At 48.3% G+C, this 27531-nt stretch overlaps 2 protein-coding genes across 3 annotated transcripts in view; one reads left to right on the top strand and one right to left on the bottom strand.

Moving 5' to 3' along the window:
• Positions 1-16235, top strand: part of Dhx32 (DEAH-box helicase 32 (putative)) — a 57766-nt gene extending 41531 nt beyond the window's left edge. For both annotated transcript variants that reach the window (XM_070011338.1, XM_070011336.1), the window contains exons 5-12: positions 1303-1548; positions 2636-2735; positions 2815-2973; positions 9679-9870; positions 10782-10931; positions 12932-13119; positions 13918-14099; positions 15725-16235. In XM_070011338.1, the coding sequence (XP_069867439.1) occupies positions 1303-1548; positions 2636-2735; positions 2815-2973; positions 9679-9870; positions 10782-10931; positions 12932-13119; positions 13918-14099; positions 15725-15896 (1389 nt within the window). In that variant the 3' untranslated portion in view covers positions 15897-16235. The remainder of the gene's footprint in view (positions 1-1302; positions 1549-2635; positions 2736-2814; positions 2974-9678; positions 9871-10781; positions 10932-12931; positions 13120-13917; positions 14100-15724) is intronic.
• Positions 16024-27474, bottom strand: Bccip (BRCA2 and CDKN1A interacting protein). The gene is made up of 7 exons (XM_070011340.1): positions 27287-27474; positions 23060-23134; positions 22360-22440; positions 20357-20446; positions 19507-19694; positions 17555-17723; positions 16024-16462 (listed from the first exon to the last, which is right to left on the bottom strand). The coding sequence occupies exons 1-7, from the start codon at positions 27440-27442 to the stop codon at positions 16292-16294; spliced, it is 930 nt and encodes a 309-aa protein (XP_069867441.1). The 5' UTR covers positions 27443-27474; the 3' UTR covers positions 16024-16291.
• Positions 27475-27531: the final 57 nt, after the last annotated feature.

Below are 27531 nucleotides of genomic sequence, written 5' to 3'. Positions count from 1 at the left end.
TTTCCACTCCTGGGGCTTGAACTCGGACCCTGGGCACTATCTGTCTGTGAGCTCCTTTTACTCAAGACTAGCACTCTACCACTTGAACCATAACACCACTTCTGGCTTTTTCTGTTTATGTGGTACTGAGGAATTGAACCTAGGGCTTCACACATGCTAGGCAAGCACTCTACCACTAAGTCTCTCTCTCTCCCACCCTGCTTCTCTTTCTTTTGCTTTCCTTTGCTTTGCTTTACTTTTGTAACAGGATCTCGTTATGCTGCCCAGGCTAGCCTTGGGCATATGCCACCACATACTGCAAAAAAAGTTTTACCTGCTTTTCCAATTGGCAGTTTTTCATTCATTTTGATGAGCAATGATGCTGTTTGTTCAGTAAGCAACTATAGGGCAGTGTGAGCAGAACAGATCTATGAATGTGAGCAAAGAAAGAGATCTGCGTAGCTGCAGTACACAGACCCATACACAGCCTCTGCCTCTTTTTCTGGTTACCATTTAGCCACTAAGAGGCAGCTGCCCCACTTCTTCGAGATCTCAGATGCCTGGTTCCTTCTCTAGGCAGATCTCTCCTCCAAAACCCTTGAGTTAACGTCAGCCCATCCTACAAGTGGCATAGAAAAGAAGCTGTAGTCATGAGCCAACAAATGGGGAATAGAAGTGAATCTCCCAAATTCAGGTGTGTGAAGTCAGCTTCTCAGCCGGGATTATTGGTGAATTCTAATGCATCTAACTTCAGCATGTTTCTTCAAAAGTGGGAAGTTCAGAAATAGAAAAAAATAGAATTACCTCAGATGATGTTTTAGATGAAGTTCTCAAACTCTAGCTGTGATGAGAGAAGTAGAGGGACATGAACAAAATGCCTTACCTTTTGAGCTGTCTGGACCAGGGTTTGTACGCAGTTGGCTGGCAGGTAGTTTGCATTTTTCTCAGCATAGCTGACATGTGTGTAAGCAGTTTTTTCTAAATGCCTGGATCATGCAGAGATGTCAACAGTGAGTGTTCCTGCCTACTTTATTGTCTCTGCTACTTTAAAGTGCCCCTGGGTTTAGAACGATCCAAATGTATTGGAATATATGCCTGTAGAGGACATGCAGAGTGTGTTGTGCAATTCTGAGTTCTCTTTTCCTACCATTGTCAATGAGTGTGAGGAATGCCATCAGGCTGGACACATGGTGGGGTCAGGGCAGCACCTTTGTCTGTATATGTTAGGTAATATTACTGCACAAGATTTCATTGAGTTCTGATATTTTTAAAGTTCTTATTGTACATTATTCTTATGGTTTCCTTTTGTTGTTAATGCTTTAGGACATTGAAAAGGTCTATGAAATGTTCTGTCAAGAAGGAGCTAACTTACACTCTGACCTCGGAGAGCTGGTGATTGTTCCTTTGTATCCCAAAGAGAAGTGTGCAGTGTTCAAGCCAGTTGATGAGACAGAAAAATCATGCCAAGTGTATCAAAGAAGAGTGGTGTTGACCACCAGCTCTGGGGAGTCTTTGATCTGGAACAACACAGTCAGATTTGTGATTGACGTGGGTGTGGAGAGAAGACAGGTAACTGTCGTCATAGAGGTTAGGAGGTGTGGGACTGCCTCACAGGTCCAGGGGGTGGGGCTTTGTACTGACCATCATACTGCCACCCTACTGACCAGAAGGGGAGGAGGACTAACTTCATGGCCGGGGTTCTGTCAACTTGGTCACATGAGCAGAGTGATTGCAGCCAGCAACTATGATCTTGGTTGCATCTCTCACTAGTAGTGTTGCAATTTGGGAACAAATTAAATGGATTGACCTGCCAGAGAAGGTTCTGAGGAGAGATGAAACCAGTCTCCTCTTGTCCACTCTCCTTCCCTCCCGTCCTGGAATCCAACCCGGGACTTATATACATGGTAGTGAAGTACTGAGTTATACACCAGCCTTGTGGCTTTACAGCAAATTACACCTGTTAGATACATTTTAGGAGCCTCTTTATCAAAGCTTAGCAACTCCTCGTGTAATTAGCATCTCTTCACAGGAAATGTGCTAGAAAATCATTTCTCAAGTATATTAATTTTAATTTCAGCAAGTTTTAGATGATAGTTGGCAAAAATTCATCTTTTTTTAGAAAACAATTACTGTAAATCAAATTATTTTAAATAAATATGTTATTTTTTCCTTAAAATTAAATCCAAGAAAAATCCAAAAGAAATCCTGGCTTCTGAGAGCAGTGTCTGTGCTTCTCAGAGTCAGAGAACACACTGAACATCCTTGAGCCCTGCTGGTAACAGAGTTCCCTTCAGAACTGAATTAATCACCATTCTGGGGCCCTGGCCATCACTGTCCTTCCGGCCACTGGGAAGAGCCACTGTTGGTGTGGCGTGGGTGCTGCTACGATGCCTAGCAAAGCTCGGGGTGCGGCGGAGAGGTGAGCCTGCCCTGCGTGAGCACGGCACTCCACAGGCACACCGAGGTCCCAGAGGTAGGGAAGCCACCGGGAATGTAGGCCTTTCAATCCATTCATGAGAACCCTTGGCTTCCCTCTTCTGGTTGGACAGCAGTGGGGAGGGCTGGACCGGATTGGACCGGGAGCATCCTGGGCCCCGGCGCCTCAGGAGAGGCTGTGCCGTTTCTGGATGCTAACAGCATCATCTTTCCTCTGAAGGTGTACAACCCCAGAATTCGAGCCAACTCCCTCGTTCTGCAGCCAATCAGCCAAAGCCAAGCAGAGCTCCGGAAGCAGCTTCTCGGGTCATCTTCTTCAGGTAGCCCCGCAGACACAGAAGCCCAAGGACCCCAGGACAACCCAGGGCCATTACAGCCGCCTCCCTTGCTTTCTTGTAGGAAAACTTTTCTGCCTATACACTGAGGAATTTGCCTCCAAAGACATGAGGCCACTTAAGCCCGCAGAAATGCAGGAGGCCAACCTCACCAGCATGGTGCTTTTCCTGAAGAGGATCGACATCGCCGGCTTGGGCCACTGCGACTTCATGAACAGACCAGGTCAGCAGGGCATGGACCGGGACATCTCCTCTTCCTTCCTGCCCACCCAGCCCAGGAGAAAGGGGCATCTGGCAGTGCAGGCAGGCACAGGTGTTTGGTTGATAGTGAAGCTGTTTTTTTTCATTTTAGGCAGAAATGCTCTGAAGATAAGGGCCAAAGCCTAGGAAATAACTTTGCTGTCCCTGGAGAATTGCCTGTGCTTGGCCACCAAAGCCAGGGCGACCCGCCTGCCCACCAAGACAGAGAGGGATGGTGGGGAGTCGAGGGAGGGGCGAGATCAACAGGTGGTAAAAGATGCATTCCTGGCAGCTTGGTGCTTCTTGGAGTGGGTGTTGGAAGGCAACTGATCCTTTTTTAAATTTGTATGTGTGTGTGTGTGTGGTTTTTTCTTTCTTTTTTTTTCCCTGTGGGTTACAGTTTTAATGTATTCAGGCAATGAGTGCATTTCTTTTTGGACAATCTCACCCCTTCCTTCACTCTCTCCAAGTTCCAGTGATCCCTTTTTTTTTTTTTTGCCGGTCATGGGGCCTGAACTCTGGGCCTGGGCGCTGTCCCTCAGCTCTTCAGCTCAAGGCTAGCGCTCTACCACTGGAGCCACAGCGCCACTTCTGGCTTTTTCTGTTTATGTGGTGCTGAGGAATCAAACCCAGGGCCTCAGGCTTGCAAGGCATGCACTCTACTGCTGAACTACCTTCCCAGCCCAGTGATCCCTTTTTATGAGTCAGCATATCACCTTGGAAAGATTCACCTGAATTTCACTTCACTGCAGTTGAGATCCGGCTTTGGTGTGAGGAAAGCCGGGACTGCAGCTTCGATTACAGTCCGAGCAGTTTCTTCCTGGGGCTCTGCTGAGCACACCGAGAGTCCTCTCCCGACACAGTCTCTGCTTTCTCCCCAGATTCTCAGGCCTTGTCAGACCCTTGCTGCTCCGACAGCTGGTGATGCAGCACAGAGCTGCCTGGTGCGGAAGGAAAGGGCAAGGGAGTCAGGAAGGAGCCACTGCCCGTGACAGACCTGCAGCGCAGGGCACAGGCACAGCCCTGCGCTTTCCTCTGTATTCCCAGTGCGACCGCCCTGTGTGGAGGGCTAATACTGCCTCCCCTCTCGGCACACCGTCCCAGAGGGATTTGGGCTGTTTAGTTTTAAATGTCAGGCAAGTTTTCGAGCAACTGTACTCCGCTCAATCTTGTCCTTTACACACTGATGGTCTCTCAGAACAACCAGTGTATATGTATATGGTGTTTGCTAACAGACTAAATCATTTCACATAATAGCCCCTTGAGGTAGATGTTATTATCTGCTCATTTTTACAGAGAGGGAAACTGAGTCACAAAGAAAGGAGGTGACTCACTGAGATGGAGAAGGTGACTGTCAGCCTCTGGGACAGCATGGTCTGGCCACTCACTATCGGGTCTCCTTAACACAGACCAGATCCCTACTGGCTCATGACTCAGAACCTTTCTGGCTGTTACCCTTTCTTTTGTTTTCTTTTTTTCTTTTCTTTTCTTTGGCCTTGGAACTCTGGGCCTGGGTGCTATCTATAAACTCCTTTTTGCTCAAGGCTAGCATTCTACCACTTCAGCTACAACTCCGCTTCTGGCTTTTTCTGAGTACTTTATTGGAGATAAGAGTCTCACAGACTTTCCTGCCCAGGTTGGCTTTGAATTGTGATCCTCAGACTCCTAAGTAGCTAGGATGACAGGCGTGAGCCACTGGTGCCTGGCTTTACACCTCCTTTTCCTTCTGAAAATCCCCATGGTCCCCCCCCCATCCCAGGACCACAGTGCCTCACAGAGCCATGTCAGCAGGGCCTAGACACGAGAGCAGCTGCCCACCAGCTTTCCTCAGTTCCACCCACCCGTCCTGCTCCTAAGACTGTTCAGGGCCTAGCCCAAGGCCAGCATCACTATGCTCAGAGACAGTCTTTCCACAGCCCACAGCAAGGCCCTGCTCCCTTCAGTCTGCTGACGTGTTCTGGCCTGTAGCCAGTGTGTTTGGTTGTCCTGAAGGCTCCCAAGTGAAAATACTGACTGCCCTTTGGTTGATACTTGAGTTTTTATTTGCACTTTATACCAGGAACTTCCTTAATTTCCCTCTTTTCAGGTCCGTAGCTGAGATGTCCTAGCAGGTTTACCAAAGAAGTAAATAACAGAACTGGTCTGGGTGCTCTGCTGTTCGTGTTGTTTGTCACAATGCCTGAGAAACAACAGTGTGCACCTCCTGGCCAGTTTCTCCGCAGGTTCCCTGCCCCGGCCTCTGCCTCAGGCCGTGTGTCCGCTGAGTGCTCTGTGGGTCCTGGGCTTCCTGACCCAGTTCGGGAGGTCAGTCCTCAGGCAGCCCAGGGAGAAACAAACTCCAGCTTTTAGAAATGAAGTCCAGGTTGAGGGAATTCAATTCACTGCCTGTAGCCTCGTTATGCCAAATTCATTTTCACATGCTTCATGAATCTTAAAAAGGGCAGCAAGTGTGCTGTTCATGTATTTCAGCTACAAGTTGAGTGGAATGCTCCAGCTGCAGGCACCTTTTATTTCACTGCTTCCAGAATGATGAGTCAGAGTGAAGCCACGGCCACATTTCCCAGGCACAGCAGAAACGGGGTATTGTCAGGAAACAAAAATACTTAGCCACCTTAACCCTTCTGAAGCCTTGCAGCAGGCAACGCTGAGACGCCCACAATCCAGCCACTGTTTGCCACGAATGTCCTCCCTCCTCCCCTCTTATCCGGGCCACCGAGCAGCAGGACGATCCTGAGCAGCAGGATGACCGGTCATGTTCAGAGTAGTACATCCCCAGACGTGTTTGGTTCTCTCTGAGGCCTAGGCTGGGTGGATGCGATTCACCAAGAGAGAGGGATCCAGTGAGGACTGCCTGGTCTGTTGTTGTGTCCTGCCACGGCCTGGGCAGGAGCAGAGCTGGTATGTGAGAAGTCTCAGGGAACAACCGAGCTCAGACGCACTTAGTCACCACCAACCCCAAGCTGCTGACACAGCCGCTTCCCAAGAGCTCTGCCCATGACAGTAGACAGATGCTTCTGGAAGACAAGGAAGCCAGCCCGGGGTTCTTCCCATTCACATCTAAAACTTTGGCCTGTATCTACAAACATAGGAGACATACTGTACGACGCTGTCACCGATAGCGCTGGACTCCTCTGCTACGTCTTGGCACTTCTGCTGCCAGTAGACTTAGGCCTTGTTGAAAATGAATGACCTCTCTTTGTGTAACAGGCTTCTCCATTACCATGTCAGGAGACAGGAGGTTGGCACTGGGGGTTGCATAGAAAAGGAACATGGAACTTGGAGGCAATGCTGTGATTGTCGCCCTTCAAGGTACTTTGAGGAATACCTTGAAGAGAAGTGTGACTTTGCCATGAGCTGTTACACTGGGCATAAAGCTGCCATTGGCTAGGAAGCTCAATAAAATTGATGTTGTGGGCTGGGAAGGTGGCTCAGTGGTAGAGCGCTTGCCTTGCATGCATGAGGCCCTGGGTTCGATTCCTCAGCACCACATAGAAAAAAGCAAAAAGAAAAAAGCTGGAAGTGGCGCTGTGGCTCAAGTGGTAGAGTGCTAGCCTTGAGCTGAAGAGCTGAGGGACAGCGCCCAGGCCCAGAGTTCAGGCCCCACGACTGGACCCCCCCCAAAAAAATTGATGTGTTACGTTGAATAAAGGAGGCTGGTTTTGAACTGCTGTAAAGAGGAAGAAACCTTACATTCCATATAATCTACCGTGGAGTATACATACACAGAACCCTCATCAAGCCTGGTGCCAGTGGTTCACAGCTGTAATCCTAGCTACTTAGAAGGCAGGCTAAGACCTAGAAGATTGGGGTTCAGATCCATCCCAGCAAACAAATATGCGAAAGTTCCAAACCAGAGGTGTGGCTCAAGTAGTTGAGCACCAGCTATGAGCTGGAAAGCTATGAGGGAGGAGCACAAAGCTCTGAGTTCAAAACTGAGCACAGGCACAGAGAAACCCAAGTCTAAATCCTTATGCTTTTTAGTGAAAACAATCAGATGGGCTACAGTGGGGATGTGTCTTACAAGGTCAAATGTAATATTAGCAAGTCGTGTTTAGTTACTTACTTGGTTTTATTTAGTTACTTCCTTGGTTCCTTCATGTGTGTGATCTGTATTCATTAACTCATCTTTTCTATTTGCTAAAACCCTAAGTGCTGCCCTCTTTCTGCCATCAGGACAAAGGGCAGAATCATGAAGGCATTTCTGTTCCTAACCTTGTGTGCAACCAACTTTATTCTAGGACATAAAATGAGCCCTTTGGGAAGCAAGCCTAGCTGCCACGCCACATGCTTATAGGAACAATTGCCAGAGAGCCTGTCTTACGAGGCAGCAGCTTTGCTGCTTTCTGTGACTGTTGGCATTCCAGCCCCCCGGGCTCTGTATGCATCTCGCATGTCATTCCTGCAGCTGCCTTGCACCGTCTCCCAGCACATCAGCTGTTTCCTCTCATACCACAGGCCCACTGATGAAGCCAGCTTTCTACATGTGTGTGTATTTCCTTCCTGGGACTGCATCCTCTCACAGTCTTGTGTTTCCCACTGTTAATCCATGGGTTCTCAAGAATGATGTAAAACCCGGTCTGGGAAGGTGGCTCAGCAGTAGAGTGCTTGCCTAGCATGCATGAGACCCTGGGTTCAATTCCTCAACACCACATAAACAGAAAAGGCCAGAAGTGGCACCATGGCTCAAGTGGTAGACTGCTAGCTAGACTTGAGCTGAAGAGCTCAGGGACAGTACCCAGGACTAGAGTTCAAGCCCCACGACAGGCCAAAAAGAAAAATGTAAAACCACCATCAGGCAGGAGAGGGAAGTGTCCAAAACCTAAAGCTGAAATATGCCTGGGAAACCATAATGTTCCTGCTCAGTTTTAAGCAAAAACAACAGGGAAGTTCTAACCTTGCCCAGGTAGAGGTTCAAGCTAAGCTTTAGACTTCCAGCTAAGTGCCAAGTTCTCTGGAGATTTCCCTGGGCCTTTCCAGCCCTGTCCCTTGCATTTCCGGAAACTGATTTCTTGCTTCCAGTGGATGTTCAGAGTGTGGGGTGTTCGGTCATCTCTGCTGTCCCCCAGGGCTGCAGCTCAGTATCCGTGTCCTTCCCCAACCACTGGTGGTTTCCAGAAGCTTTCCTGATGACCTGGCCACTGTGGGATCTGGTCAAGTCACAGCTGGAGTGCCTGGAGTTTATGGTCAAAGTCTGGACAGCACAGAAGTTTACTGTCTGTGACGTTAAACACCCTCAGATGCAGACAGGGTCAGTTGCTCCTTAAGCCATGGTAATCTACATCTCCTGTGCCTACCCTGCATTGACATAAATGAGAGCAATCTAGTAGCTCTCATCTATCCTCCAGCTCCTAGGTAGAACAGAGCAGCAGCCATTTGCTTCCGGTGTGCCCTTTGGCGCTGTATCAGACAAGTTAAAACATTGTTTTTGTACAACTTGATTCTGTGAGGATAGAGGATAAATGGTTTGCTTTGACTAAATGGATTTCTGATGGAGACTGAGCAGATATAATAAACGCAATAGCATTTTCAATACTGCGTAAATCTAAAAGAATTCAGGAATGAAGAAAACCAGTTTGCACTGGCAAATAACTGAATATTCTTTTTTTTTGGGGGGGGGTCCAGTAGAGGGGCCTGAACCCTGGGCCTGAGACGCTGTTCCTCAGCTCTTCAGCTCAAGGCTAGCGCTCTACCACTTGAGCCACAGCGTCACTTCCGGCTTTTTTCTTTTTGCTTATGTGGTGCTGAGGAATCGAACACAGGGCTTCATGCATGCAAGGCAAGTGCTCTACCACTGAGCCACCTTCCCAGCCCCTAACTGAATATTCTTGTCTACTATTTTTGTTGCCTCTGAGTTCTGGGTCCATTTTAATTTTTTACTTATTTGTCATGGTACTTAACTGGGGGCTCAAGCGCCATCTCGGAGCTCTTTTGCTCAAGGCTAGCACTCTACCATGTTGAGCCACAGCACCACTTTCAGTTTTCTAGTGGTTAACTGAAGATAAGAGTGTCGCAGACTTTCCTGCCCATGCTGGCCTTTAACCACGACCCTCAGATCTCAGCTTCCTGAGTAGCTAGAATTACAGATGTGAGCCACTAGTACCTGGATCAATTTTTTTATTAGACAGTGTGTCTTCCTGCTTTTTGTACCTCCTAATTCTTACTGGATGGTAGACATTGTCTCACCAGTTGAGTGTTGAATATCTGTCTTCTTGTAAATATTCAGGACTTGCCTTTAGATTTGTCTAGTAGCACCGGAGCAGTGCTCACTCAACCCTGGCTGAGCCGGCATGCTGAGCACCTCCTGGCCACACTGCCTGGTGTTCTGTTGCCTGGCCATGGGAGGGCTTGGGTCTCCAGAATCCCATCTCTAGCTTTTTCCGACACTCTGACCCGTGGCTGTGGACACTTGTACTTCCCTGGCACCCAGCCCTGGATAGTACAGCCTCCCCCCAGACTCCCTCCAGACCCGCCTCTCGGCATGGAAGCCTGGAAGCCCTAGGAGCGCATATCCCAGACAACCATAGAGCTCACTTTGCCAGTTCCCCCAGGCCTGCCCTTCAGTGTCTGACAAACGGTTGCTGCACATTTTGTTCATAGTTGGCTTGCTGTCATGCAGGAGAGGAAAATCCAGTCATTGTTCCACAGTGGTTGTATGACTTTGTTATTGTTTTTTTCTTCCGTTGCTTAGCACCAGAAAGTTTGATGCAGGCATTGGAGGACTTAGATTATCTGGCAGCACTGGACAACGATGGGAATCTTTCTGAATTTGGAATCATCATGTCGGAGTTTCCCCTGGACCCCCAGCTCTCAAAGTCTATCTTGGCATCCTGTGAATTTGACTGTGTGGATGAAATGCTGACCATTGCTGCCATGGTAACAGGTACTTTGAATGACTTCATCTTTATTCTTCTGTGCAGCGAACGTGTAACAGGTAAAGTCAAGCGAGATCCATTTGGAATGTTTTAAGCAGTACCTAGCAGTGAACCGGTTCATTTAGATTTGATTTGTGTGTGTGTGTGTGTCCAGTCGTGGAGCCTGAATTCTGGGCCTGGGCGCTGTCCCTCAGCTCTTCAGCTCAAGGCTAGCACTCTACCACTTGAGCCACAGCGCCACTTCCGGCTTTTTTCTTTTTGCTTATGTGGTGCTGAGGAATCGAACCCAAGGCCTCATGCATGCAAGGCAAGTGCTCTACCACTGAGCCACCTTCCCAGCCCCTCATTTAGACTTTTGAAATGGTAGTGCAATAGTTTAATAGGATAAAGAAAAATATAAAAAGTTGGTATAGAAAATCCAATTCCAATGGATTCCTAATCAGGCATGTCAGAGTATACCAGCTTTGCTTTTCCTGAGGAGGTCTATGCAGTACAGCAAAGTGTCGCAACAAATGTTCTTCCCTAGATAACTCTGTATGTGTGCGTGCGTGCGTGCGTGTGTGTGTGTGTGTGTGTTACACCCTTCCAGCTTTGTGCATCTTTGCTTCTATATATTCTTATGTCCTTTTGCCAGAAGTACAAGCCAAATACTACAGTGCCAGGACAGCCTTAGCCCTCCCCCCATGTGTAGGCTCCTGAGCCCTGCGGACCCTCTGCTTATACTGGAATGCAAGCCAGGTGTTAACTGTTACTAGCAAAGCAAAGTGCACCAAGAGGAGAAAGACTTAGGATGACTCATTGCTTGGCTTGCAAGTAAATAACAATAAGGAGCAGGTCCAAACAGTAATGAGCCTCAGCACATCTGCCAATATGAAATGTCCTCAGTATTGTTGACCATGTGACCTTTTGCATTGTAAAGCTCCTAACTGCTTTTCCCACCTGCCTCATGGGGCTGAGGAGGCTGCCATGACTTGTTGGAAGACATTTTCACATCCTGAAGGTGACCACTTTACCCTCATCAATATTTTCAAGGCCTACCAAGACGCGGCTCTGAACTCTACCAGTGAGCGTAAGTGAATGCGCATAGTTTCAGAAGCTACCTGTCAATCCTATCTCCCAAATCAGACTGACTTGTGAGTTCAGCAGATCCTCATCCTTCTGCTCCACTTGCTGCCACGTGCGCTTGAATCTCTGGAGCTCTGGCACCCTGGTCAGCCAGCCTTTAGCCTGGGCTTTCTGGGGACATAGTGACAAGGACAGAGGCTTAGAGTGGAAGAGAAGGAACAGACATCTCCGGGAGCCCACTGTCAGAGCTGTACTGACTCCTCTTGTAGCCTGGTACGCTCCCTCTGCAGAGGACACAGACCCCTGAATGCCAAACCACACCAGCTGTAGGGAGTAGTGAAGACTGGGCTGGTGTGCTGAGGGAGGCAGGAGAGGATCTGGTTGGATCTTTGCCAGCCAGAGTAGAGTGTGCCCAGAAAGCAGAGGGTGTGTGCAGAAGCCACGCGTGCTTGACCAACAGCAGGTGCGTTCGCTCTCCGGGGAGGACCTGGAAGCGCCTGCATGCATGGGGAGCTGACAGAGCAGGGCAGAGCAGCCTTGCCAAGGCCGGCAGCTCGGCGCTCCTCTGAGCTGAGAGGGGCCTTTGCTCACCTGTCTTCCAAAAGGCACCTTTTAACCTTTCCTCCAAAAGATAACATGGAAAATATTTGGCAATGATGTGGGAAACTATGACAGCAATTTGGAAGGCAGTAGTAGGATCATATAAAGAACAGAAAGCTAGTATTCCTGAGCTGAGAAGGAACAGTTGCCCACGGAGCCAGAAAGTAATCAAGAACTTGCACTCAGGGCCTGGGCAGTGTCCCTGAGCTGCTTTTGCTCAAGGCTAGCACTCTACCACTTGAGCCACAGCACCACTTCTGGCTTTTTCTCAGTAGCTTACTGGAGTAGCTTATTGGACTTTCTTGCCTGGGCTGTCTTCAAAACACCCTCCTCAGATCTCAGCCTTTGGAGCAGCTAGGGTTACAGGCTTGAGTCCGGCTTGGCTGCATCTTTTGACAACAAACAGGATGAGTGACAATGTTCATCAAGCACGTGCTCTCATTGCCCCAAGCAGGCCAAAGTAGACAAGACAGGGTAAACAAGGATCTGCTTACTGCACAGGGCCACGTAGAATCCCAGGCCAAAGCACAAGTTAGTGGTGGCAGGAAACAAAACGTCAAACTAAACGAGATAAGAGAACTTGGATTCTAAAAAGTTGCAGCTAGTATAGACAGATAAGCTTAACATAATTAACTCCAAGTCAGCCTGGTGATGTGCCTTTTTTTCTCTCAAAGCTATCATTTGTTTTTTAATATATATATTTTATTGTAAAGATGCTGTACAGAAGGGTTACAGTTACATGAGTAAGGTCATGAGTACATTTCCTATCTACCACTGTTACCCCCTCCTTTGTTTTTCCCCTTACCCTCCCTCCCTTCCCCCACTTTTTTTTTTTTTAATGCCAATCCTGGGGCTTGAACTCAGGGCCTGGGCACTGTCCCTGAGCTTCTTTTGCCCAAAGCTAGCACTCTACCACTTGAGCCACTTTGAGCTTTTTGTTTATGTGGTACTGAGGAGTCGAATCCAGGGCTTCAATGCATGCTAGGCAAACACTCTACCACTAAGCTACATTCCCAGCTCAGTAATCCTTTTATTAAATAAAATGTGAGAGTCTCATGGATTAGAAGCATTTATGCTCTATTGCCTTCTGGTTCCTGCTTTACGTTCATGGCTGTATACAGCTATGCTGCAACACATGAGACAAAATGTAGATCTTGAAAGTCTGTCTTTTATCAGCTGCAGATTCAGGGCAAGTGCAAAGCTACCTGCATGGGAGTTGCGGGCAGCATGGTCCCTTCCTGGCAGTGCCAGGCCAGCCAGCCCCACAGCCACCAGAGACCTTGTCTTTGCTGCCTTCCTTCAGGTAGCCTTTTCCTCAGAAGAGACTCCACAGGGCCTACAGACAGTGCCCACAGGCCTGGGCTCTTCAAGCTGAGAATGCCCTTTGTTTGTCTTTCTCTCCAGACTGTGTAGAAAAGTGGTGTCATGATTACTTCCTCAACTGCTCTGCTCTCAGGATGGCAGATGTTATCCGAGCCGAACTCTTAGAAATTATCAAGCGAATCGAGCTTCCCTATGCAGAACCTGCTTTTGGCTCCAAGGAAAATACTCTGAACATCAAGAAAGCTCTGCTGTCAGGCTACTTCATGCAGGTACAAAGGAGGTGGGGTTCCCACTTCTAGTTTAACTGACCTTCAGTTTAAATCCAACTAGAATGCATGGTACTAAAGATCTGGTATTTAAACATACTTTCCCTCAAAGGAGTAATGGGCTAATAAGCCAGAGTACATTGGCGCTGTCCAAAAGGACACATGATCTTCTTCACTACAAAGGGAAGCAGAACATCATATGCCGTCATCTCCCCTATGCAGCTGTTGACACTAATGCCACATAGATCAAAGTACTGCCTCATTCTTTCCTGTCCCATAGCCAGACTGACTAATGCACACTACAGACATAGATGTGCCCTTCATATACTTTTTTGGGGGGTGGGGGAGCGGGGTGCTGGAACTGGAGCTTCAATTCAGGGCCTGGGCACTGTCCCTGAGTTTTTGTGCTCAAGGCTAGTACTCTACCACTTGAGCCACAGCCCCACTTCTGGCTTTTTGGTGGTTAACTGGAGATAAGTCTTGCAGACTTCCATGCCTGGGCTGGCTTTGAATCATGAGATCTCAGCCTCCTGAGTAGCTAGGATAACTTCGTGAGTCACCAGCACCCAGCTCTGTTCTACTTCTTGACCTAAACCTTGAAGCTCCACCATTTTAGCACTAAGTTAGTGTCATGTTTCAAAAGTTTGGGCAAAAAATACCATTTGTCTGTATCTGAAAACAGGAAACATAGGTGGCAAATTTGTTTTTAACTCTTCGTATAAAGTACTTTGAATGTTCTCAGTGTTTTGTGTGTTTAACATACCAATGCAAAGTCTACTTTCTTTAAAACGCTTCCTGTAGATTGCTCGGGACGTTGATGGGGCTGGTAACTACCTGATGCTAACTCACAAGCAGGTTGCGCAGCTGCATCCCCTATCTACTTACTCCATCACCAAGAAGATGCCCGAGTGGGTCCTCTTCCATCAGTTCAGCATCTCTGAGAACAACTACATCAGGGTCACCTCAGCAATCTCTCCTGAACTGTAAGTTTGAAGAAATAAGGGGCTGGGCACCGGTGGCTCACACCTGTAATCCTAGCTACTCAGGAGACTGAGATCTGAGGATCGTGGTTCAAAGCCAGCCCAGGCAGGAAAGTCCATGAGACTCTAAAATCCAAGTAACCACCAGAAAACCAGAAGTGGTGCTGTGGCTCAAGTGGTAGAGTGCTCACCTTGAACTAAAAGCTGAGGGACAGCGCCCAGGCCCAGAATTCAAGCCTAGCCCCACGACCAAAAAAAAAAAAGAAATGAGGCTTGAATTTACACTTGCAGGAGTATGACAATCTTGGTTTCTATTCCATTTTATTATAAGGCATTTATACATGTATACATCTTGCTTTACCTGGAGGATACAGGCAGCTCTCTGAATGATGCCTAAGAAATAGAACTGCCTGAGACTGCAATTTAAAGAGAGAAGCTAAGGGCTGGGAAGGTGGCTCAGTGGTAGAGCGCTTGCCTTGCATGCATGAGGCCCTGGGTTCGATTCCTCAGCACCACATAAGCAAAAAGAAAAAAGCCGGAAATGGCGCTGTGGCTCCAGTGGTAGAGAGCTAGCCTTGAGCTGAAGAGCTGAGGGACAGCGCCCAGGCCCAGAGTTCAGGCCCCACAACTGGACCCCCCCCAAAAAAAAGGTTGTACTATATTTTGACTTTGGACTTGTGGTCTCCAGACTGTGAAATGATATATTTATGTTTGTGGTCATCTGTTAGTAAAGCCCCAAGAATAACACACACACACACACAAAAAAAAAAAAAAAAGAGAGAGAGAGAAGCTAGTGCAGAAATACTAAAGCATAAGCTGGGCAGCTGGTGGCTCACACCTGTAATCCTAGCTACTCAGGCTGAGATCTGAGGATCACGGTTCAAAGCCAGCCTGGGCAGGAGAGACCGTGAGACGCCTATCTCCAATAAACCACCAGAAAACCAGAAGTGGCGCTGTAGCTCAAGTGGTAGAGCGCTCGCCTTGAGCTGAAGAGCTGAGGGTCAGCACCCAGGCCGAGTTCAAGCCCCACGACCGACCAAAAAAAAAAAAAAAAAAAGAAATACTAAAGCATGTCTTTAAGAGCAGCGCAGGGCAGCAGGGGAGGCAGAGGAGAAATGAGTTTAGCAGCTTTCAGGAACAGACATGCCCTGGTGGCTGGAGCTAGTGGGGAAAGGAGAGCAGAGGAGACAGAAGAGGCAGGCAGGCCCCAGAGGCCACGGAGAGTTTAAGCTTTATCCCAAGTGCTGTCCACAGCAGACGGGGTCTCAGGTGAGAGGATGAATGTCTCCATGCTTCTAAGATGTCTGTTGCTGCCAAGTGGAGACAGGCTAGGAGGGGCAGTGATGGAATGAAGACTGGTTTCTCAGAAGCCACTAGAGATGTCAGATCCCTCGAGAGCAACACTGATGCTCTCCCCAGCAGGTGGCCTGCCCCCCATACGGTGATGGGACTGTGGACTGCCTCACCCAGACGGCACCTCCACTTCATGGGCCAACACCAGAGAAGCCCACGTACCCTAGAAATGTAGCTGAAGTGGTTGATGAAAGGCGCTGTGTTTTTGAGGGGTTCAAATGAAATTCGGGTCTCCGAGGCTGGGAAGGACCCAAGCATCACTCTATCTGTTTCAGATTTATGCAGCTGGCACCACAGTACTATTTCAGTAATCTGCCTCCTAGTGAAAGCAAGGATATTCTGCAGCAAGTCATGGACCACCTGTCCCCCCTCTCCACCATGAAGAAGGAGGAGGATGCGTGCGACAAGTGCCCAGACACTCCTGAACAGAGATGCACTCTTCAGTGAGTGCTCACCAGGCACAGGCGAACACAGACCCCACAGCGAGCCCACAGCAAGCCCACGCCGTGCCCAGAGCCACAGGCTGACACAGCGAACACGGGACAGTCCCGAAGAAATGACACTTCATATATGATTTTAAAATAAAAAAATAGGAGTTTTTATTGCATTCTTTAAATTACCTGCTCCATGTATTCTTCATACTGGAAGTTTTTAATCAAACATTCATTCATAATTTGACCAAAATTGAAATCAACATTTTCTAAGTGTGTCATGGACACATGAAAAAAGAGCCCTACTTTTTGTAGAGGACCTTAATCTGAATAAAGTGGTGAGTTTTTCAGTAAATCTCGGGTTTCTCATCATTTTACAAAACAAGCCCGCCACTGTCTATGGGAAGTGGACTAGAGAGACAGGTGCTCCTTCAGCTTTTCCATGATGTCACTCATCTTGTCTCCAGGAATCAGCATCACGGATCGCAGGGGCTTCATCGGCACGTCATCAAAGGACCATCTCCCGCCCAAACAAGTGTCGCTTTCCTCCTGCACTGAGTAGCTGAACTTGATGACTGCCTTCTACAGCAGAAGAGGAAGCAGGAATGAGAAATGTGGCTAAGCAAAGACAAAACTCATTAACCTACATTTAACCTACTTGAGCTTTTGTGCTCAAGGCTGGTGCTCTACTGCTTGAGCCACAGGTCCTCTTCTAGCATTTTGGTGGTTAAGTGGAGATAAGAGCCACATGGACTTTCCTGCCTAGGATGGCTTTAAACTGTGATTCTCAGATTGCAGCCTGAGTAGTTAGAATTACAGGTTTGAGCCACCAGCACCCAACTTCATGTTTTCATTTGATTCTGCAGTAATCTGATTATGACAGGTGAGTGAAATTGAGACTGAACGTGTCCATTAATAGGAAGAATCATCTTCTAATGCTCCTGTCGCTCCTGCTGCTTCCTAGCAGAAAGCTGTTGTAAATGCAGAGGAAGGCCACATGACCTGCCACTTCCTGACATCAGACATCCCCAGGTAGCCTGCCTGCAGTGCTGAGGTGTATATTTAAACACACACATACACACATACACACACAGTTTCACTGACTTCTTCCTAGAACACAAGGGCAGAGCCCAATCTGTATCCCTTGCCTTGTCAATGGAAATCCTAAACATAAGTGATGTGATCCAATTCTGAAAAACATGCCCGCTGTGCCCCCTCCCCGCCAGACTTAAGATTTTTGAGAAGACAGTGTAAGAATATCGGGGGGGGGGGGGGCTGTCACAGGACAATCCTGTTATACAGGAACAGTGCTGAGCTTCCCATCAGTGACATGACACCCACACAGGGGCCTCAGCAGCAAGGACACCCAGCTTCTGCACTGACAGCATGTGGTCTCCGGCCCCCTCCATGATCGCCCACTCACCCATCCTGTCTAGCTCACATCACAGCGTGTCTCACACGGCCTTGTCAGCCCCCAAACGGTAGTCTTTTCTCTTCTCCCTATGCTTACTACCTACAGAGGGGTGGAAAGGCTGGTGACTAGCTTTCTGGGGTCATAGAAAATAAATAGTCATACTTTGAAGGACTTTGGCATAAAATGAGAGAAAAACAAAACGATTACTTTCAAGAAAATCCTTGTTGACATCTAAACAGGAAATGGGATAGTTTTATTACCTCATAGAAGAATTCTTCCTCTGCATTTGCGAACATTAAGACATCCTTTTGGGCGCTCCCCTTCTTGGAACTGGGTCTTCCTGCTTCCATAAATGTCTTGCTGATCAGCAGGTAGAAGCAGCACTTCCCACAAGGCTTGTTAGTTTTGTGTGCCTCTGCTAGTTCTTTCCTGTGAGGCAAATACAGAATGTTTACCTGCTAGGCCAGGTTAACTCTGTCCACAAACCGGACTGCAGAGAACCAGGGAGGTGCTTTCAGCAGATTCTGCCAAACACAGGCCTAACAATCACACATCTCATGGATACTTGTAAAGCCATGACTTCATGCAGTTGCTTGCACTTTAGAATGATTGTGGCATTCTAAATGTTTACAGTAGTGTGAGGAATCTGAGTTTATGGACATGAAGCACAACTAACAGATGAATCTCAAGCTCGCTGCTCTTGGTAAAGTACAGATATCTGAGAACCTGTTTTGTTGAGCAAAGACCATTGAATAGAGACATACTAAGGTATGTGGTCAGAATCACTGTGACTACAACACATGACTGCTACAGGCTCTCATAAGCGCAGACTCACTTCTGATAGGCTATAAAAGTCGAAGAGAAGTGAATACCCTGAATTCTAGAATAACCAATGAAGTGTTTCAAAAAATTAGACTAAACCTGTACACAGGGCTACTCCTAAACCAAAGAGTAAAGAAACTTCTGTAGCATTAGTAACTGACATCTGTAATCCAAGCTACCCAGGAGGCTGAGATCTGAGCATCATGCTTTGAAGGCAGCCTGGGCAGGAAAGGCCATGAGACTCTATCTCCAGTGTAAAAAAAAAAAAAAAAAAAAAAAAAAAACCAACTGGAAGCTCTCAAAGTACGAGAGCACTAGCCTTGAACAAAAGAGTTCAAGGACAGCGCCTAGGCCCTGAGTTCAAACCCACAGCTGAGGAAAACAACTCATTTCAACTCCAATAGAAAATTAATAGAAAGGAGATCACCTTTTTGCAAGACCAAATAACCATAAGCTCAGCAGTTTAGAGAAAAGAACAAATTTACAACAGGCATCCAGGAGACTGTAGACTCGAGATGTTTAAGGCATCAGGAACAGAATTTGAGTGGAGCTGAGGGGAGAATGAGTTCATCTGGAGCACACTGAGTGGACAAAGTGCGTGGCATACTCCAAGACTTCGGTGTGATCCCACACTTAGTGCCAGAGCCCTGAGAAACCACACTGGAGCACCTGCGTCTGACGCAGAGTCAGTGCACAGGCAACACACTTCACCTGGCCAGCTAACGCTGCGTAAATATTCTGCATACTTAAACCTCCTGCACTAAACAAACAACAGTAACAATATTAGAAACCTCAGGAGTGAGAGGTACAGTTGCACTATGGTTTCATGAGTTATAAAATACACCAAAGGAATTTAGGAATTTGGGGGTTTGTCCTGTTGGCAGTTTTATTCACATTAGAAATCTGTGAATGTGGGCTGGGAAGGTGGCACAGTGGTAGAGCGCTTGCCTTGCATGCATGAGGCCCTGGGTTCGATTCCTCAGAATCACATAAGCAAAAAGAAAAAAGCCGGAAGTGGCACTGTGGCTCCAGTGGTAGAGCGCTAGCCTTGAGCTGAAGAGCTGAGGGATAGCACCCAGGCCCAAAGTTCAGGCCCCACATCCAGATTCAAAAAAAAAAAAAACAAAAAACTGTGAATGTGACTTCTATGAGGTAAGAAGATTACCCATTGGTTTCTACACTGTTTATAAAGTCTTCTAAAACAGTAACATGATTGTGGTGACATTAGATCCTCCTAAGGGCTCATCAGGAATGATGAGCTTCACAGAATTCCTCTCTCCTCACACTAAACATGCTTCCTCTAGGCTATTACTCCCTCTATACCTACACATTCTACTTAAGCCACACATCCTGCATGTACTTAGAAGGAAGGCATTTTCCAGTCTCTTACTGCAGCTGCTGGTGCATGGGCAGAGCAATCTGGGGAGGGACGTTAATGAATCTCTCACTTAGCAGAAGGCCCACCGGCTTGGTGGTGTCATTTAAAAGCTTCTCCAAATGTTCAACCACACTCTTGCCACAGTTGTTCTCACAGGAGCTGAGGACCAACTCTTTAATTTGTTCCACACACTGGGTGCCCTAGAAAGCAAGGAGAAAAAGAAGGCCAAGGAAGCTTAGTGCCACCACCTTTAAAATGTGGAATGTTGCTGCCCATTTCCCAAAAAAGAACCACAATTGCTTATTTACCACCCATGACTGTCTGCAAGCCAAGGGTATAATCAACACTCGCACAGTGCACCGGCAATCCTAGCCCATCCCACAAAGGCAATTGAAAATTAAATCAGAGTTTGTTTTTAAAATTGCAGATTAAGTGTAGCATGTGTCTTATTCACAAAGGGATAAGTAGCTGGCATGGTTTTTATTAGGACTCAACGGCGAATCATTAAAAAGATTAAACAAGTAAATGTTCAGAAGCGCCTTCAACCTGAGAAAGCCACAAACCTTCAGCGTATACACAGCACGCTGCAGGCAGGCAGCAGCAGACACTGCAGGGCGGCCCAAAGCCCAAAATGCTACATGACCGTACCCCGGGGAATAGTCACATGATGCAAGACAAACAACACCTTCACTAAAAAGGGATTACAATAAATGTTATAAGAGTGGGTGCACGCGCGTGTGCAAACCCATACACACATCCTTAACACTCGTTCTCTGATACAAAAGGCATTTTTAACATGCATTAAATAGAGCCAGTTTCAGTCTAAGGCGTAAGTATGCAGATGTCACCCAGTACAACTAACCTTCCTTTCAGTTAAATTTAAAAGGCTTATGAAGCCAAAAATCTCATCTTCATCCATATCGTCATCACTGTCTTCTGATACATTTGTTTGCTATTTTAAAAAGAAAAAGTATTTTAATTGTGTATTTGGTTGAAAAGCTTAATATAAAAATTTTAAATCAAGGTCTTGTTATTTTCAAAAGCAAAGTGTCAGTTCAGAAAAGCAATGCATCCTAAGCTCTGTGAGTAATCAATGCCTTTCCATATCTGGACAAACTTGCACTGCCCTAGATTTCTTTATACCAGATTCTTAGGACATTCTCGTTCTCCAAGATCTCACTATATTATGAATCCCAGAGAGAGAGAAACTCGTGAAATCACTTGTTTTTGAACAGTGGCTGGAGCCAGTCTTTGCTTGTTTCTCTGGTCCACAGACTGACCCACCTAGAACTCACGCTTTCAGAGCACTTGACCACTAGGGAAGGTGAGCAGGCTTAAGTTTCGCTGAAACTTTGGGCAGGACAGAAGAAATCCTGAGCCAGAAAGGAAATGCGATGAGTCAAAAAAACAAGAATGAGATAGTGACTTCAGTCAAATTCAATCATCAGATGCTGGCCTCAACCTGAATTCCTGACTCTCCTGACAGGCTTAAAGCGTGGTTCAGCTTTCCTTCCATCTACTGCCTGTTTGCATGCCTCCTCTTTCCTCTTCCCTCCCTCTCCCACTCCCATTAGGGGCAAGGTTGGTGTGATACTTCTGAGCCAGGACTCCAGCCCTGTCTTTCGTTGGCTATTTCTAGGACTGGGGCCTCTCTTCCCACACTGGTACCTGCCTGAGCCACACCTCACCTTTGGTGGGCTTCCCTCCAGGGCTGGGATCCTAGGTAGCACAGGGCGAGAGTCTCGTGGGATTCCCTACCACTACTGGACTGGCACCACCAGCCTCTCCTCCATGTGGTGTGGGATGACTGGTGTGCCACTGGTGTGGCTCTAAGCTGCACTCACTGTCCTAGCAGCGGGGAGCCTGGCATGGGAAAAAGGTTCCAGGAACTCAGGCTAAATCAATGAAATGACATGAAGCTGCTGTTGCTTTCTAAACCAAAGGACATAAGGGCTCTACGACTGCCCATGTCACTCGCACCTGACAAAGGGACTTACAAAGTTCCAGCCACCAGGTGATAAGCAGCAAAGCCTCGTTTTGCTGGACCCTTACGATGTTTTATGACAACTTCCCCTCCTTCAAATGTTCCTTCCTTGCCTCTACTGCTCTTCTACCCACCTCTCTCTCATATGTACGTGCCAGTCCAGGGCTTGAACTCAAGCCTTGCCATCTTCCTCAGCTTTCTTGTTGACAGCTGGCAAACTACCACTTGGGAAACCCCTCCAGTCCAGCATTCTGCTGGCTAACAGAAGATAGGGTTTCCCTGCCTCTCTCACCTGGGCCAACCTGGAACCTCAATCCTCTAGGCCTCAGCATTCTGAGCAGCTGGGACCGCAGAGGTGAGGCACTATCACCTTGCCATCCTTTCCATCTCTTCTGTGGGTCCTGCTGCTTATTCTGCTCATCTGCATGCTATTGGTATTACCAGCGTGTCTGTGCCCTGCCCTCCTTGGGCAACCCCATCGACCACTGTGACCTGCGTGCCCAAGTCTCCAAGGCACCAGCTGCTGCTCAGTATCTCACGTGCACACATCGCAGGCACCTCAAACTCAAGATGCTCCAAGGCAAAGCTCAAACCTGCTCCCAACCAGCCCTTCCTCTGTGCCCACAAACCTGGCTGCTCAAGCCAGAAACGCAGCCACCTCGACTCTTGTTCTCTCGCTCTCTCAAAGCCCACCCATAATAAGCACCTCCCTGTTTTACCTCCCACAGAACTTGAGTCGGCCCACGTCTCTCTCTGCGCTTCGCTACCTGCGGCTGCAGGGACCAGCACCAAACACTGCCTCCCTCTGCCCATCTCCCCCTCAGTTAGAGCTGAACAGGAGGAAAGAACCCTCACCAGAGTAAACACAGCTGCCGGCTTACCTTAATCACACTCCCAATATAGTTCTGTTGAATTAAGAGATCTGTTAGTTCTGCAGTGTTCACAGAAGCCTTTAGGAAAAGCTAAAATGGAGAACAAAATTTAAATTCAGATCAAAGCAAAAAATTTTTAATAACATATCATGTCCCTCATTCAAATAAAAGACAACCAAGAAGATAACCTGGAAAAGCAACCTCAAGAGGAAGACAAAAGCACGAGTCAGTGAAGCTAAAAGGTTAAGGTATTTGAAAAAAGAGCAGTCAGTAAGGGCAAATAAGGAAAGGCTGAAGGGAGGGAGACAGAGCTGGTGACCGGGGGCCGACCAGCCTAGAGGGACACAGCCTTATTTAAGGAAAAAGTAAACCGAGGCAGCACCATGAGTCACAGGCAAATGACTATTATGTAAGAACCCTATGCCACAAAGTCTGGGTGTGAATGAAGAGTAAACAGAACAGGAGCTCAAGCAGATCAGCACATGAGAAGCAAGGCATTTGAGGACAGTAAACTTAACATATTAATCAGGGGACCGGATCTAGCAACACAGCACAACCAGGTTAGCCCTGGAGAAGAAAAACAATTCTTCCAAGTGAAGTGCAGAGGCTAGAAGCCAGAGCTCTGAAAGGATGAATTGTGAGCGTTTGGGTTGAATTGCTGGATTTTCTCAGAAGGGCAAAGGTGTGGGTGACAAATAACAGACAATACCTGCTGTAGTAATTTCTTAATTCCGTCATGATCACTATCTGAGATGGAGAAAGCTTCAAAGTCAACACTCACTTCCTGTAAAGAACATACAAAAAAGGTCATCCCAGGGAACTTTCCAAGACGAATAAGGTATTATTTTTCTCTTTTCTCACCATTCTTTTAGGTTTATTTTCTATTAAGCATTTACACAAAATGAAAAAAAAAAAAGACAATAAGCAGAAAATATTACCTGAATGTCCTAGGCTTCAAAACAAGCAAACAAAGGTCAGGCATGATGGTGCATGCCTATAATCTCAGCATTGGGGAGGCTGAGGCAGGAGGATTTCCCAATCTGAGGCCAGCATGGCCTACAAGGCAAGAACCTGTCTCAAAAGGGAGGAACCTGTCTTAAAAGGGAGGAAGGGGGAGGGTAGATTGCCAAAACTGCCACCTGTGCAGATTACAAAGAGCATGGACACATTTTCCTTTTCCTCATGTGATACAAGAGCTGGAGAGGAGCAACACTCTTAAGTGACCTAGTTAAATGCTGAGAAATCAGCAACAGCACTGCCACCTCAGCCACAAAGGAGAAATGACCATTTACCTGGCTGCAAATCTCTAGAACTGCCTAGTGCTTGATTTAACCCATGGGCCGGAGGCCATGGGTTAGCAGCTCTTTGCTTGGTACCAAGCACTGGGATGAAATGGTAAGAAAAGCAGACAAGAATGTGCTTAACTGCCCAGGTGGGAATTCAGACACCAAGAGGCCACTCAGAAATCAAAGTCAAGTTGCAAGTACATGCACATGAAAAAAGGAACACTGTGCTATACCAGGTTCAGCAGCAGAAGTCAGCAAAAAAAGCTACAGGCGCTGGGAAGTGAGAACAAAGGTGTTAAGGCCCTGCAGTAGAAGTAACTCCAAGAGCCTAGAAGATATATAGGTCCAGGGCTCCCGATCTCCCTGAGAAACAGCAATGGAATCTAAGAAAAGATGCCAACAACAATCGCAGGTGTTTCAAAATACTACCCAAGACCTCACTATGCCTTGATAAGTGATACACTGAGCGTGGGCCGATGAGACAGCAGACGTCCTTCAGCTTTATGGCATGATCGTAGCTGAAGGACTGAGGGGAAACTAGACCTACCAGGGCTTTGCCACCCTGACTGCACATACATAGTTAAGTGTCCTTCAGCTGTTAACTTGCCGGGTAAGGGCATCTAGTGCAGCCTGCAGACTTCAAATCCCACCCTGAAATAGGCGCAGCACGCACGTGGTACACACGGATTACCGTCTATGCCCCTTCCCGGCCGGGGCTCCTAGCCATACAGGCACAGTAAGAACCTGCTCAGCAGAGTTTAGAATTAGGGCTATGGCACACAGCCTTCTTCCACACAGACAAGAACAAGAGTTGTAGTGGGACCCACGGGTCACAAGAGCCTTCACCAAGTAAGCCTGTTCCCAGCGGTTCTCGGCCCCTGGCTAAGCTCAGGTGCCAACATGCCTTCTTCTCGCCTTTCATTAGCCCTACCTCTCCTTCGTGTTCACTTACTCATTTTCTCTGGCTCATCATTTTGCCTCACTTTTTCCTTTCAGTGAGGCTCTTCAGGACTTTAACCATACACATTCCTTATTACTTACAAGCCACCTTGTTTCAAAACAGATCTGATTTTGACTATGGTTTCCTAAATCAAGAAGTGTAGATGATTGAGCATCTCAAGTATAAGAAAGCTTCCTTGAAACAAAGGAATAATATCCATCAAATATTTCAGGAGAAACTGTCCTAAAAGCTGTCAGAAAAGACAAACATGCCAGGAGGTAAAAACTACTCTAACAGTGGGGGATAGGGAGGTGAAACTTACTGCCTATTTCTTAGTCCCGCGCTCCTCTCCAGGGGCCCTGATCACATCACCTGACACATTTTGTTTCCTCCACATAAAGACTATCTATGTGTGTTGTTTTCACTTAGCTTGCTGTGTGGTCTCACATAATAATAATAATTCCTAATTTTAAAGGATTGATATGGCCATTAAATGAGTTAATATAAAATGCTCACAATCTAGGCTAGGAGCTGCTGTATGGTAAATTTTTTTTTTTTTGTCGGTCGTGGGGCTTGAACTCTGGGCCTGGGCGCTGTCCCTCAGCTCTTCAGCTCAAGGCGAGCGCTCCTACCACTTGAGCTACAGCGCCACTTCCGGTTTTCTGGTGGTTTATTGGAGATAGGAGTCTCACGGTCTCTCCTGCCCGGGCTGGCTTTGAACTGCGATCCTCAGATCTCAGCCTCCTGAGTAGCTAGGATTACAGGCGTGAGCCACCAGCGCCCGGCTTGTATGGTAAATTTTTATAAGTTGCTGAATCAAGGGATATTAAAAACTCTTAATTCTGACATTGTCAAATTAGAGATTTCACTAATTACACTATGATGATCACTACAGACTTCAAGTTTTAGACATAGGCAGCCTGTTAGATTTTCCACTTTAATGCAAGAAGCATTGATTTCTATAATCCAAAATTAGCAGAATTACTAGTCACAGTTCTACATGAAAAATGTTGAGTAAGCATCCAGGGAGCTGGAATAAAGAGCTAATTTGGAAGGGAGGTGGATCAGTTACTCATAGTCCCCTCTAGTCTGCATCCACACGTACCTTCCCCTGTATCCTCAGTCTAACGCATGCTTACCTCTACACCTTCATTTCCGTCAGTCTTTCTTGCTTATCCTGAGCCATCCTGGTTGCCTTTTTTTCCCTCAACCATAAGGACTTGGGATTTTCTACAGGAAGCTAATGGAGCATTCTGAGCAAAGGAGTGAGAAGAGACATATTAGATCTGTCTGCTATAAATGGAGTCGATTATAGAGACACAAGAACAGAAAGGCAGGGTCTGCTCAGTGGTTGAGTGCTTGCCCAGCATGCACAAAGCTCAGGGATTGATCAACAGCACCACAAAAAAATACAGCTGCATACAATTTCAAAGTGGCTATGCCCAGCTAGCCTAGCCCCAATTCCATTAAACTACACTTAGTAGTAGTCCAGGCAGGACTACATGGTGGGGGGTGTGAAACAAGATAGCCGAAGAACCAACTACCCATATGCTGAAGGAGGCAAAGCCGGCGGGTGCACGGGTGGCCTGAACACAGTGACGTAAAGTAGAAGGAATTAAGCTCACACCTAGTTCTGCAATTTGAGCAGCTGCTGAATTTGGGAACCATGTACAGAAAAGGTGGTGACTGGGAAAGCCAAGTCTGACACTTAAACATTCAGTGGTCTGGAACGACCCGTCCTAATGATGTGTAATACCACGCCTGAGGGTAGTAACTAATCTAAACGAAGAAACTCAGTTCTAGGAGGCCAAAAACACGAATAGCTCCGCCGTCCCAGAGGGTCAGAAAACACAGCCTAGCTGAGATCGGAACACAGAAAACCTGGAATGAGATGCGCTTGAAAAGATTAAGGAAGGCCAGAGCGGGAAGCCTTCGAGAAAGGGGAGCGAGCCGCAAGGGAAGCAAGACCCATGCGGAGAGGAGGGCTGCACTTCGCAGATCCTGTCGGCGGGGCACCGGGCGCTCCGCGGGTCCTCGCCGTCCCGGGCACGGGGCGCTCCGCGGGTCCCCGCCGTCCCGGGCACCGGGCGCTCCGCGGGTCCCCGCCGTCCCGGGCACCGGGCGCTCCGCGGGTCCCCGCCGTCCCGGACATCGGGCGCCCCGCGCGTCCCCGCCGTCCCGGGCACGGGGCGCTCCGCGGGTCCCCGCCGTCCCGGGCACCGGGCGCCCCGCGCGTCCCCGCCGTCCCGGGCACGGGGCGCTCCGCGGGTCCCCGCCGTCCCGGGCACGGGGCGCTCCGCGGGTCCCCGCCGTCCCGGACATCGGGCGCTCCGCGGGTCCCCGCCGTCCCGGGCACGGGGCGCTCCGCGGGTCCCCGCCGTCCCGGGGACCGGGCGCCCCGCGGGTCCCCGCCGTCCCGCGGGTCCCCGCCGGCCCATTCAGGATTTGGAGAGCTCAGGCCAGAACTGAAGGGAGCCGCGGAGGAGCGAGGTGAAGTGCGGGGTGGCGGGGACTTCCTGCGGTGCGGAGCCCGGCGCGGGAGAGGTCCCGCCGCTATCCCGCGCGGCTGCGGACCGACGTGGGACCCGCAGTCGGCCTGCTCCAGGCTCCGGCCCCAGCCCCAGCCCCAGCCCCAGCCCCAGCCCCAGCCGGGAAGTCGCCGCCCCGCGCAGCTCCGCGGCTTCCACGCAGCCTGGGACGTGCGTCTCACCTCGCCCACGATCCCGTCGTCGTCTTCGTCCTCTTCTTCGTCGCTGTCCTCATCGTCCTCGGTGTCATCCTCCGACTCCTCGTCGCGCTGGGCCTGGTCCCCCGGCGGCAGCGGAACCCCACTCCCCACCGCTCGCCGTTTGGCCCTGGACGCCATGCTACTTTCCACTCTGCGCCTGCGCAAGTTCCAGCGCCTGCCCTTCCGGACCAAACCATACTAGTCAAGGGGGAGGAAGGCCGCAAGGA

The sequence above is a fragment of the Dipodomys merriami genome, unplaced genomic scaffold, assembly GCF_024711535.1.
Source record: "Dipodomys merriami isolate MVZ:Mamm:240054 unplaced genomic scaffold, mDipMer1.0.p SCAF_82, whole genome shotgun sequence".
Taxonomy (NCBI): Eukaryota; Metazoa; Chordata; class Mammalia; order Rodentia; family Heteromyidae; genus Dipodomys; species Dipodomys merriami.
The sequence above is the reverse complement of the archived record's forward strand: the minus strand, read 5'-3'. Positions and strand labels throughout refer to the sequence as shown.